Raw genomic sequence first — 13,024 nt, forward strand, 5'->3', positions numbered from 1 at the left:
AAATGTGATTGTGTACTGTATGATGTCTAACTGATTGTTCTTAAGCAAAGCTAATACTCCCATCATGGGTAAATTCTTAATCATATCTTTCTTTGCGTGTATGTGCGTGGGTATCGGTGTGTATCCCTTTAGCCTGAGAACGTGTTAGTGGAGCAGAACTCTGCCCAGCCCGTGGTCAAGCTGACAGACTTCGGAGACGCCGTCCAGCTGAACAGCGGCCACTACATCCACCCTCTACTGGGCAGCCCAGAGTTCTCAGCCCCGGAGCTGGTGCTGGGCCAGCCCGTCACCCTGACTTCTGACCTCTGGAGCCTGGGGGTTGTAACATATGTGGTATTGAGCGGGGCATCTCCCTTCCTGGACGAGAGCGCTGAGGAGACATGCCTGAACATCTGTCGTCTGGACTTCAGCTTCCCCCAGGACTACTTCCAGGGTGTGAGCCAGGCGGCTAGGGACTTTGTGTGTCTCCTGCTACAGGGCGAGCCGGACCAGAGACCTTCGGCCGCCGCTTGCCTTCAGCAGCCCTGGCTGCAGCCGTGGGACTCCCACCAGCATCAAAACCAGCACCCAGGGTGCATCGACACCTCCAGACTCATCTCCTTCATAGAGCGGCGGAAACACCAGAACGACGTTAGGCCCGTGGGCAGCATCAAGACCTTCCTTCACAGCAGACTCCTCAACCAGATATAAGCAGGTTAGAGGACTACAGTACCCAGAAACCACAGAGTCACAATGATGATCTCATCCTCCCTCAGCCAACTACGCCACTTCCTTAGAACTATTTTACCCAGCATCCTGCTGCTGCTGTCTGCTGACGGCTTTGAATATTTGTGACTGAGATATACCCCCCCCAAGAGATTTAGATACTTCCCTTCCATCCCCACCTTTGTATGGATGATGGCTATATGCCTGCACAAAAGTAAACTATTTGAAAGTATTTCAAACTTGACTAACAGGGAGAACAAAGCTTTCTCGAGAGCCAGTGAGAGCAAGCCTTGTTTGGATAGTATTACAAACCGATACTGTAATATCGGGTTGCTTTTGGTTGAATATAAGAAAATTGTTTTTGTAATGAGAGATTACTTTTTGTAAAGGAAATGTATAGTGAAGAAACAAAGAAATGTCTTTATTCATATACCTTTGAAAAAACAAAGGTTATTAAAAAGAATGAAAACAAAAATGAATGCGACATATGAACAAAGCACCACCGACCCTCACAGGGTCGTTGCTTCAGAACACTACTTCTAGAACCAGTTGGAGACCAAACTCATTGTAGTTGTGGTTGATTAACATACAATAAATCGGCAAATGCTTTGTTCTGGCCTTGCTATTGTATGGACCCGTAACAGTTAGTACAATTATGTTATTTTAGTCAGACCTCAGCAGAGAAATAAATAAACAAGCAAACAAACAACAAAAAGCTATAACACTATTGGAAAAGCTCTTTAGATTTCTGATACATCCGCCTTACTTTGTAAATAATGTGTTCCTGCCTTCATTCTCATTTTGAAGAATTTGTCTCAAACGCTGTTTCATTAGCTGAGTAGTAAGTCCTGCCAATGGAAGAGAGGTGTGAGGGAGACCAGCTCCTCCTCATGCCAATCAAAATACTTAAACCCTCACTACCAGAAATACTTCTAGAAATGCACTCGTATTTTGTGTTCATTTCTCATGTGCAATGTTGCAGCTTTAACATGTATGCAACTATATGTGAAGACATGTGTTGTACCCGTAATCTAAAAAGGCATGTACGTACCTGGTACTGCAGTAGATGTATGTATTGTGTTACTCTTTTCCGTATTAAGTTCAGTATTAATATCTTGGTAACCTAAAATGCAGGTTTTGCAAATAATGTAAAATAAGAAAAAAGATTTGAAACGATTTTGGCACTTATGCTTTCAGTTTGTCATTGTTTTTGTTTTATTTTCTGTAACTATACCAAAGTTTAGTGTACTTTACTCTCTTTAAATGTGTTATATAATGTACCATGTTAAGTTATGAAAACCATGCTGAACCTAGAGATGTTTACATTGGTTCACAGTGGCTTTATTTATTAGCGTTGTAAGAACGTAGAGTTGTTGTTACTGCTTACCTAATTAACATTTCAAACACTTCTCTTCTCAAGCTGTGCACAAAGTGGTGATTGCTGTGTAAGTTTGTTTGACTTTTTAAGTTATGTATTTCGCTAGACATTGTGTTGCAATGATCAACATCTTGGTTTAACTGAAACTTGGGATAGCATTCTTTGCCGAGCCTTTGGTTTGAAGGGGGGAAAAAATACCCACAACATTGTACCAGCGTTACAATAATTGTGCATGGACGTTGCGGCACTATTACCCTAACCTTTATCTGAGAGTGACCATGACCGAGCTGTTTTCAGTGAATTAATCATTGTATGAATTCCAACTGATTTTAAAGTGCCAGTCAATTGATCTGGAGAGGCGGACGAAGTAGCTGTATTTCCTTTTAAGCTTGAAAAGGTTATCAGAGTTTCATGTCAAGGCAGTAGTCACAGTGATACAATGAATGTGTCTGTTAACCTGTACAGTCCCATGTCCTCTTATTTATTCATGTGTAAAGCTGTACAGACATGGACGACGAACATGGGAACCTGGATGTAACCTCATCATATTTGATACATACTACGTTATTTTGAATGTTAAATTACTTATTTTTACTTTTGCATGTATATTTCTTTGTACAGAAATTGTTTACACATTACTTGCTGTAAATATTTGATTTAGTCCTCAGTTATTTTGCCATTAAACATATGGAACATACCCTTGGAAGTTTTTCTAGTATTTATGTATGTACAATGCCTTCAGAAATTATTCATACCCCATGACTTATTCATGTTGTTGTGTTGCAGCCTGAATTCAAAAATTGATTACAAATATTTTCTTCTCACCCATCTACACACAATACCCCATTAACATGTTTTTTGAAATTTGTGCAAATGTATTGAAAATTAAATACAGAAATATCTCATTTACATAAGTATTCACACCCCTGAGTCAATACATGTTAGAATCACATTTGGCAGCGATTACAGCTGTGACTCTTTCTGGGTGCGTCTCTTAAGAGCTTTGCACACCTGGATTGTACAATATTTGCCTATGACCAGCATACCCATAACATGATGCAGCCACCAACATGCTTGAAAATATGAAGCGTGGTACTCAGTGATGTGTTGTGTTGGATTTCTTTGGCACATTTTTTGCAGTTTTAATTAAGTGCCTTATTGCAAACATAATGCATGTTTTGGAGTCATTTTTATTCTATACAGGCTTCTATCTTTTCATTTAGGTTAGTATTGTGGAGTAACCATCCTCAGTTTTTCCATATCACAGCCATTAAACTCTAACTGTTTTAAAGTCACCATTGGCCTCATGGTGAAATTCCTGAGCGGTTTCCTTCCTCTCTGGCAACTGAGTTAGGAAGGACACCTGTATCTTTGTCGTGACTGGATGTGTTATGGTGCGTGAATGAGGACCCAAAAGCGAATTAACGTAAACAGAGCTTCTTTAATAACCAAACATAGGCAGGCTCAGATGGACCGGCAGATTCCGACAGGACAGGACAAGGTTGCAGCAAACATGACGATAGTCTGGTTCAGGCATGAAAAACACAAACAAGAATCCGACAAAGACAGGAGCAGAAACAGAGAGAGATATAGAGGACTAATCAGAGGGAAAAAGGGAACAGGTGGGAAAAGGGGTGACGAGGTAGTTAGGAGGAGACAAGGAACAGCTGGGGGAAAGAGGGGGAGAAAAGGTAACCTAACACGACCAGCAGAGGGAGACAGGGTGAAGAGAAAGGACAGAAACAAGACACAACATGACAGTACATGACAGTACCCCCCCACTCACCGAGCGCCTCCTGGCGCACTCGAGGAGGAAGCCTGGCGGCAACGGAGGAAATCATCGATCAGCGCACGGTCCAGCACGTCCCGAGAGGGAACCCAACTCCTCTCCTCAGGACCGTACCCCTCCCAATCTACTAGGTACTGATGACCACGGCCCCGAGGACGCATGTCCAAAATCCTACGGACCCTGTAGATGGGTGCGCCCTCGACAAGGATGGGGGGGGGGGGGAAGACGAGCGGGGGCGCGAAGAACGGGCTTGACACAGAAGACATGGAAGACCGGGTGGACGCGACGAAGATATCGCGGCAGAAGAAGTCGCACTGCGACAGGGTTAATGATTTGAGAAATACGGAACGGACCAATGAACCGCGGGGTCAACTTGCGAGAAGCGGTCTTAAGGGGAAGGTTCTGAGTGGAGAGCCAAACTCTCTGACCGCGACAATATCTAGGACTCTTAGTTCTATGCTTATTAGCAGCTCTCACAGTCTGCGCCCTATAACGGCAAAGTGCAGACCTGACCCTCTTCCAGGTGCGCTCGCAACGTTGGACAAAAGCCTGAGCGGAGGGGACGCTGGACTCGGCGAACTGAGATGAGAACAGCGGAGGCTGGTACCCGAGGCTACTCTGAAAAGGAGATAGCCCGGTCGCAGACGAAGGAAGCGAGTTGTGGGCGTATTCTGCCCAGGGGAGCTGTTCTGACCAAGACGCAGGGTTGCGAAAAGAAAGACTGCGTAAGATGCGACCAATAGTCTGATTGGCCCGTTCTGCTTGACCGTTAGACTGGGGGTGAAAGCCGGAAGAGAGACTGACGGAAGCCCCAATCAAACGGCAAAACTCCCTCCAAAATTGAGACGTGAATTGCGGACCTCTGTCCGAAACGACGTCTGACGGAAGGCCATGAATTCTGAAAACATTCTCGATGATGATTTGTGCCGTCTCTTTAGCAGAAGGAAGCTTAGCAAGGGGAATAAAATGAGCCGCCTTAGAGAACCTGTCGACAACCGTAAGAATAACAGTCTTCCCCGCTGACGAAGGCAGTCCGGTGACAAAATCTAAGGCGATGTGAGACCACGGTCGAGAGGGAATGGGAAGCGGCCTGAGACGGCCGGCAGGAGGGGAGTTACCGGACTTAGTCTGCGCGCAGACCGAACAAGCAGCCACGAAGCGACGCGTGTCATGCTCCCGGGTGGGCCACCAAAAACGCTGGCGAATGGAAGCAAGCGTACCCCGAACGCCAGGATGGCCGGCTAACTTGGCAGAGTGAGCCCACTGAAGAACGGCCAGACGAGTAGGAACGGGAACGAAAAGAAGGTTCCTAGGACAAGCGCGCGGCGACGGAGTTTGAGTGAGTGCTTGCTTTACCTGCCTCTCAATTCCCCAGACAGTCAACCCGACAACACGCCCCTCAGGGAGAATCCCCTCGGGGTCAGTGGAGGCTACTGAAGAACTGAAGAGACGAGATAAAGCATCAGGCTTGGTGTTCTTAGAGCCCGGACGATAAGAAATCACGAACTCGAAACGAGCGAAAAACAGCGCCCAGCGCGCCTGACGCGCATTAAGTCGTTTGGCAGAACGGATGTACTCAAGGTTCCTATGGTCAGTCCAAACGACAAAAGGAACGGTCGCCCCCTCCAACCACTGTCGCCATTCGCCTAGGGCTAAGCGGATGGCGAGCAGTTCGCGGTTTCCCACATCATAGTTACGTTCCGACGGCGACAGGCGATGAGAAAAATACGCGCAAGGGTGGACCTTGTCGTCAGAGAGGGAGCGCTGAGAAAGAATGGCTCCCACGCCCACCTCTGACGCGTCAACCTCGACAACGAACTGTCTAGTGACGTCAGGTGTAACAAGGATAGGTGCGGATGTAAAACGATTCTTGAGGAGATCAAAAGCTCCCTGGGCGGAAACGGACCACTTAAAGCACGTCTTGACAGAAGTAAGGGCTGTGAGAGGAGCTGCCACCTGACCGAAATTACGGATGAAACGACGATAGAAGTTCGCGAAGCCGAGAAAGCGCTGCAGCTCGACGCGTGACTTAGGGACGGGCCAATCAATGACAGCTTGGACCTTAGCGGGATCCATCTTAATGCCTTCAGCGGAAATAACAGAACCGAGAAATGTGACGGAGGAGGCATGAAAAGAGCACTTCTCAGCCTTCACAAAAAGACAATTCTCTAAAAGGCGCTGGAGGACACGTCGAACGTGCTGAACATGAATCTGGAGTGACGGTGAAAAAATCAGGATATCGTCAAGGTAAACGAAAACAAAGATGTTCAGCATGTCTCTCAGGACATCATTGACTAATGCCTGAAAGACAGCTGGAGCGTTAGCGAGGCCGAAAGGAAGAACCCGGTATTCAAAGTGCCCTAACGGAGTGTTAAACGCCGTCTTCCACTCGTCCCCCTCCCTGATGCGCACGAGATGGTAAGCGTTACGAAGGTCCAACTTAGTGAAAAACCTGGCTCCCTGCAGGATCTCGAAGGCTGAAGACATAAGAGGAAGCGGATAACGATTCTTCACTGTTATGTCATTCAGCCCTCGATAATCTATGCAGGGGCGCAGGGACCCGTCCTTCTTCTTAACAAAAAAAAACCCCGCTCCGGCGGGAGAGGAGGAGGGGACTATGGTACCGGCGGCAAGAGCTACAGACAAATAATCTTCGAGAGCCTTACGTTCGGGAGCCGACAGAGAGTATAGTCTACCCCGGGGGGGAGTGGTTCCCGGAAGGAGATCAATACTACAATCATACGACCGGTGTGGAGGAAGAGAGGTGGCCCTGGACCGACTGAACACCGTGCGCAGATCGTGATATTCCTCCGGCACCCCTGTCAAATCACCAGGCTCCTCCTGTGAAGAAGAGACAGAGGAAACAGGAGGGATAGCAGACATTAAACATTTCACATGACAAGAGACGTTCCAGGAGAGGATAGAATTACTAGACCAATTAATGGAAGGATTATGACAAACTAGCCAGGGATGGCCCAAAACAACAGGAGAAAAAGGTGAACGAAAAATTAAAAAAGAAATGGTTTCGCTATGATTACCAGAAACAGTGAGGGTTAAAGGTAGCGTCTCACGCTGAATCCTGGGGAGAGGACTACCATCCAGGGCGAACAAGGCCGTGGACTCCCTTAACTGTCTGAGAGGAATGTCATGTTCCCGAGCCCAGGTCTCGTCCATAAAACAGCCCTCCGCCCCAGAGTCTATTAAGGCACTGCAGGAAGCTGACGAACCGGTCCAGCGTAGATGGACCGACAAGGTAGTGCAGGATCTTGAAGGAGAGACAGGAGTAGTAGCGCTCACCAGTAGCCCTCCGCTTACTGATGAGCTCTGGCTTTTACTGGACATGAAGTGACAAAATGACCAGCAGAACCGCAATAGAGACAGAGGCGGTTGGTGATTCTCCGTTCCCTCTCCTTAGTCGAGATGCGGATACCTCCCAGCTGCATAGGCTCAGCACCCGAGCCGGCAGAGGAAGATGGTAGTGATGCGGAGAGGGGGGCAACGGAGAACGCGAGCTCCTTTCCACGAGCTCGGTGACGAAGATCAACCCGTCGCTCAATGCGAATAGCGAGTTCAATCAAGGAATCCACGCTGGAAGGAACCTCCCGGGAGAGAATCTCATCCTTTACCTCTGCGCGGAGAGCCTCCAGAAAACGAGCGAGCAAAGCCGGCTCGTTCCAGCCACTGGAGGCAGCAAGAGTGCGAAACTCAATAGAGTAGTCTGTTATGGATCGATTACCTTGACATAGGGAAGACAGGGCCCTGGAAGCCTCCTCCCCAAAAACAGATCGATCAAAAACCCGTATCATCTCCTCCTTAAAGTCCTGATACTGGTTAGTACACTCAGCCCTTGCCTCCCAGATTGCCGTGCCCCACTCACGAGCCCGTCCAGTAAGGAGAGATATGACGTAGGCGACACGAGCAGTGCTCCTGGAGTAAGTGTTGGGCTGGAGAGAAAACACAATATCACACTGGGTGAGGAACGAGCGGCATTCAGTGGGCTCCCCAGAGTAACACGGCGGGTTATTGATTCTGGGCTCCGGAGATTCGAAAGCCCTGGAAGTGGCCGGTGGATCGAGGCGGAGATGGTGAACCTGTTCTGTGAGGTTGGAGACTTGGGTGGCCAGGGTCTCAACGGCATGTCGAGCAGCAGACAATTCCTGCTCGTGTCTGCCTAGCATCGCTCCCTGGATCTCGACGGCTGAGTGGAGAGGATCCGAAGTCGCTGGGTCCATTCTTGGTCGGATTCTTCTGTTATGGTGCGTGAATGAGGACCCAAAAGCGAATTAACGTAAACAGAGCTTCTTTAATAACCAAACATAGGCAGGCTCAGATGGACCGGCAGATTCCGACAGGACAGGACAAGGTTGCAGCAAACATGACGATAGTCTGGTTCAGGCATGAAAAACACAAACAAGAATCCGACAAAGACAGGAGCAGAAACAGAGAGAGATATAGAGGACTAATCAGAGGGAAAAAGGGAACAGGTGGGAAAAGGGGTGACGAGGTAGTTAGGAGGAGACAAGGAACAGCTGGGGGAAAGAGGGGGAGAAAAGGTAACCTAACACGACCAGCAGATGGAGACAGGGTGAAGAGAAAGGACAGAAACAAGACACAACATGACAGTACATGACAGGATGTATTGATACAGTATCCAAAGTGTCATTAATAACTTCACCATGATCAAAGGGATATTCCATATCTGCTTTAGATTTTTTTTTTACCATCTACCGCTAGTTGCCCTTGTTTGCGAGACATTGTTAAACCTCCCTGGTCTTTGAGGTTGAATCTGTATTTGAAATTCACAGCTTAACTGAGGGACCTTGCATATAATGGTATGTGTGTAGTACAGAGATGAGGTAGTCATTCAAAATACATCTAATTGACATGAAGAGGATGAGACTAAGGAACGTGGACAGTTTCCCTTGGACCTTTCCATCAGATGGTTTCCATAGGACAAGCAGTTTCCCTTTCGACATAATCTCCTCTACCTCTAAACACTATCATTGCACAAAGAATGAGTCCATCCAACGTTTATGTGACTTGTTAATCAAATGTTACTACTGAACTTATTTAGGCCTGCCATAACAAAGGGGTTGAAAACTTTATGACTCAAGACATTTCAGCTTTTCATTTTCTATTAATTTGTAAAAATGTCTAAAACAGAATTCCACTTTGACATTATAAAAGGTATTGTGTGTGTAGACCAGTGACACAAAATCTCAATTGAATCTATATTAAATTCAGGCTGAAAAAGTCAGGTGTTGTGAAGGCACTGCATGTGGTGTGGACTTACCTAATTCTAACCTTTTAAACATATCTGAGATAAACATGGTTGATAACATTATTGTTTGACAGTTGTAGTTGTTGAAGGAAATGGAATAGGAGGTGTGAATGGTGTCCACAATAACTGGATGTTTCTCATCAGAATCAGATCTCTATCGATGATTAACAAGATATGAGAAACCAGAGTGGGTGTCTGTGATCTTATCTCCAAGGTGCAAGCGTTGTGCAGTCAATTTGCACCAAAGATTATTCATTCAAATAACTAAACTGTTCTTTCCCCACCCTCTATTTCAACAGGCACTTCAAACCAAGGTCATTCCTGATTTTTAGAATGATTACCGATTCATGTAGGTGTGATGTAACGTTTCCCTTTCAGACCACTCGGACTTAACTACGATGTTTGATGCCGGAAAAGATCATAGATGTTAACCACATCCTCGGATTTGGCTGTTAAGTTCAAGTCATTTTTTTATTAAGTAAAAAAAAACTCAGCAGCTGTCAATGAACTATTCATGTCCAAAATCATCATCATTATGAATTGATCTTCAATTATATGTTTTGTTCAGTTAACGTTGCTTATCTTGAAAAAAGGACATTTAACTCAATATTCTTGTAGCAATTTATCAAGTGTGGATGTTTTTTAAGTTGTACATTTGAAGGTTGTTTAGGGACAGGTTCTGTGTTTGTATTTAACCGAGGTATGGCACATGTTCTTATCAGGTGTGAAATCAACAGAGCTGTTTTTAGAGCGAAAGTAGCAGCTGCTTTGCATGCAACCACAGCTACTGAGCCATCGTGAGCAAGCTCAGGTTATCTTGAGAGATTTTATCTCAGTAGGTAGGCCGAATCCTGTTTTCAATGTTCATGCACTCACACGCACACACTGGCTTCCCCAATAGAGGGCATACTGAGCTGGTGTTTAATAAGTGCATCATGACAGTTCTGAACCTTGTCAGTCAATTACAGCAATGCGCTCTGGATGCTAACAACATATGGAAATCTTTATCATGTTGTATAGTTGCTGACCATGACTGAAATATATATAAATAAATAAACAAATAAAAATATATTTTATATTTGAGATTCTTCAAAGTAGCCACCATTGCCTTGATGACAGCTAAAATCAAATATATTTTGATTTGTTTAACACATTTTTGGTTACTACATGATTCCATATGCGTTATTTTATAGTTTTGATGTCTTCACTATTATTCTACAATGTAGAAAATTGTCAAAATAAAGAAAAAAACTCTTGAGTAGGTGTGTCCAAACCTTTGACTGCTATTGTAAGTATTCAGACTAGATCGACCGATTATGATTTTTCAACGCTGATACCGATACCGATTACAGCTCTAGGTTTCTTCCTAGGTTCGGGCCTTTCTAGGGAGTTTTTCCTAGCCACCGTGCTTCTACACTTGCATTGCTTGCTGTTTGGGCTTTTAGGTTGGGTTTCTGTACAGCACTTTGAGATATCAGCTGATGTAAGAAGGGCATTATAAATACATTTGATTTGATTTGATTATTGATTATTGATTTTTTAAATATATATACAATTGAAGTTGGAAGTTTACATACACCTTAGCCAAATACATTTAAACTCAGTTTTTCACAATTTCTGACATTTAATCCTAGTAAAATTCCCTGTCTTAGGCCAGGATCACCACTTTATTTTAAGAATGTGAAATGTCAGAATAATACTAGAGAGAATTATTTCTTTCAGCTTTTATCTCTTTCATCACATTCCCAGTGGGTCAGAAGTTTACATACACTCAATTAGTATTTGATAGCATTGCCTTTAAATTGTTTGACTTGGGTCTTGGGATTGAGGTCAGGGCTTTGTGATGGTCACTCCAATAAGCCATTTTGCCACAACTTTGAAAGTATGCTTGGGGTCATTGTCCATTTGGAAGACCCATTTGCGACCAAGCTTGATGTCTTGAGATGTTGCTTCAATATATCCACATAATTTTCTTTCCTCATGATGCCATCTATTTTGTGAAGTGCACCAGTCCCTCCTGCAGCAAAGCACCCCCACAACATGATACTGCTTCAAGGTTGGAATGGTGTTCTACTGCAGCAAAGCACCGCCACAACATGATGCTGCCACCCCCGTGCTTCATGGTTGGGATGGTGTTCTTCGGCTTGCAAGCTTCCCCCTTTTTCCTCCAAACATAACGATGGTCTTTATGGCCAAACAGTTCTATTTTTGTTTCACCAGACCAGAGTACATTTCTCCAAAAAGTACAATCTTTGTCCCCATGTGCAGTTGCAAACCGTAGACTAGCTTTTTTATGGCGGTTTTGGAGCAGTGGCTTCTTCCTTGCTGAGCGGCCTTTCATGTTATGTCGATATAGGACTCATTTTACTATGGATTTAGATACTTTTGTACCTGTTTCCTCCGGCATTGTCACAAGGTCCTTTGCTGTTGTTCTGGGATTGATTTTCACTTTTCATGCCAAAGTACGTTCATTTCTAGGAGACAGAACGCGTCTCCTTCCTGAGCGGTATGACGGCTGGGGTTTATACTTGCGTACGTGGTACCTTCAGGCGTTTGGAAATTGCTCCCAAGTATGGACCAGACTTGTGGAGGTCTATAATTTTTTTCTGAGGTCTTGGCTGATTTCTTTTGATTTTCCCATGATGTCAAGCAAAGAGGCACTGAGTTTGAAGGTAGGCCTTGAAATACATCCACAGGTACACCTCCAAATTACTAAATTGATGTCAATTAGCCTTTCAGAAGCTTCTAAAGCTATGACATCATTTTCTGGAATTTTTCAAGCTGTTTAAAGGTACTGTCAACTTAGTGTATGTAAACTTCTGACCCACTGGAATTGTGATACAGTGAATTATAAGTGAAATAATCTGTCTGTAAACAATTGTTGGAAAAATGATGTGTCATGCACAAAGTAGATGTCCTAACCGACTTGCCAAAACTATAGTTTGTTAACAATAAATTTGTGGAGTGGTTGAAAAACTAGTTTTACTGACTCCTACCTAAGTGTATGTAAACTTCCGTCTTCAACTGTATATCTATATTTGTAATAATGACAATTACAACAATACTGAATGAACAATGAACACTTTTTTTAAAAACTTAATATAATACATAAATAAAATCTATTTAGTCTCAAATAAATAATGAAAAAACACATTGTTGGAGAAGAAAGTAAAAGTGCAATATGTGCCATGTAAAAAAAGCTCATGTTTAATTTCCTTGCTCAGAACATATGAAAGCTAATGGTTCAATATTCCTAGTTCTTCAACATTCCCAGTTAAGAAGTTTTAGGTTGTAGTTATTATAGGAATTATGACATGTCGACTATTTCTCTCTATACCTTATGTATTTCATATACCTTTGACTATTGGATGGTATAATAGGCACTTTAGTATTGCCAGCCTAATCTCAGGAGTTGATAGGCTTGAAGTCAAACAGCGCTGTGATTCAAGCATTGCTAAGAGCTGCGGGCAAACGCAGTGAAGTTGAAATGAATACTTACGAGCCTGCTGCTGCCTACCACCGCTCAGTCAGACTGGTCTATCAAATATCAAATCATAGACTTAAATATAATATAATAAACACTGAAATACGAGCCTTTGGTCATTAATATGGTAAAATCCAGAAACTATCATTTCGAAAACAAAACGTTTATTCTTTCAGTGAAGTACAGAACCATTCCGTATTTTATCGAATTGGTGGCAACCTAATGTCTAAATAATGCTGTTACAATGCACAACCTTCAATGTTATGTCATAATTATGTAAAATTCTGGCAAATTAGTTTGCAACGAGCCAGGCGGCCCAAACTGTTGCATATATCCTGACTCTGCGTGCAATGAACACAAGAGAAGTGACACAATTTCCCTAGTTAA

The 13,024-nt window shown here is 44.1% G+C and overlaps 1 protein-coding gene across 4 annotated transcripts in view; it reads left to right on the plus strand.

The window, feature by feature from the left end:
• LOC110512678 (triple functional domain protein) overlaps positions 1 to 2,780 on the plus strand; it is a 140,342-nt gene extending 137,562 nt beyond the window's left edge. For all 4 annotated transcript variants that reach the window (XM_036971423.1, XM_036971436.1, XM_036971428.1 and 1 more), the window contains one exon: positions 133 to 2,780. In XM_036971423.1, coding sequence (XP_036827318.1) covers positions 133 to 690 — 558 coding nt within the window. In that variant the 3' untranslated portion in view covers positions 691 to 2,780. The remainder of the gene's footprint in view (positions 1 to 132) is intronic.
• Positions 2,781 to 13,024: the final 10,244 nt, after the last annotated feature.

This window comes from Oncorhynchus mykiss, chromosome 3 (assembly GCF_013265735.2).
Source record: "Oncorhynchus mykiss isolate Arlee chromosome 3, USDA_OmykA_1.1, whole genome shotgun sequence".
Lineage (NCBI taxonomy): Eukaryota > Metazoa > Chordata > Actinopteri > Salmoniformes > Salmonidae > Oncorhynchus > Oncorhynchus mykiss.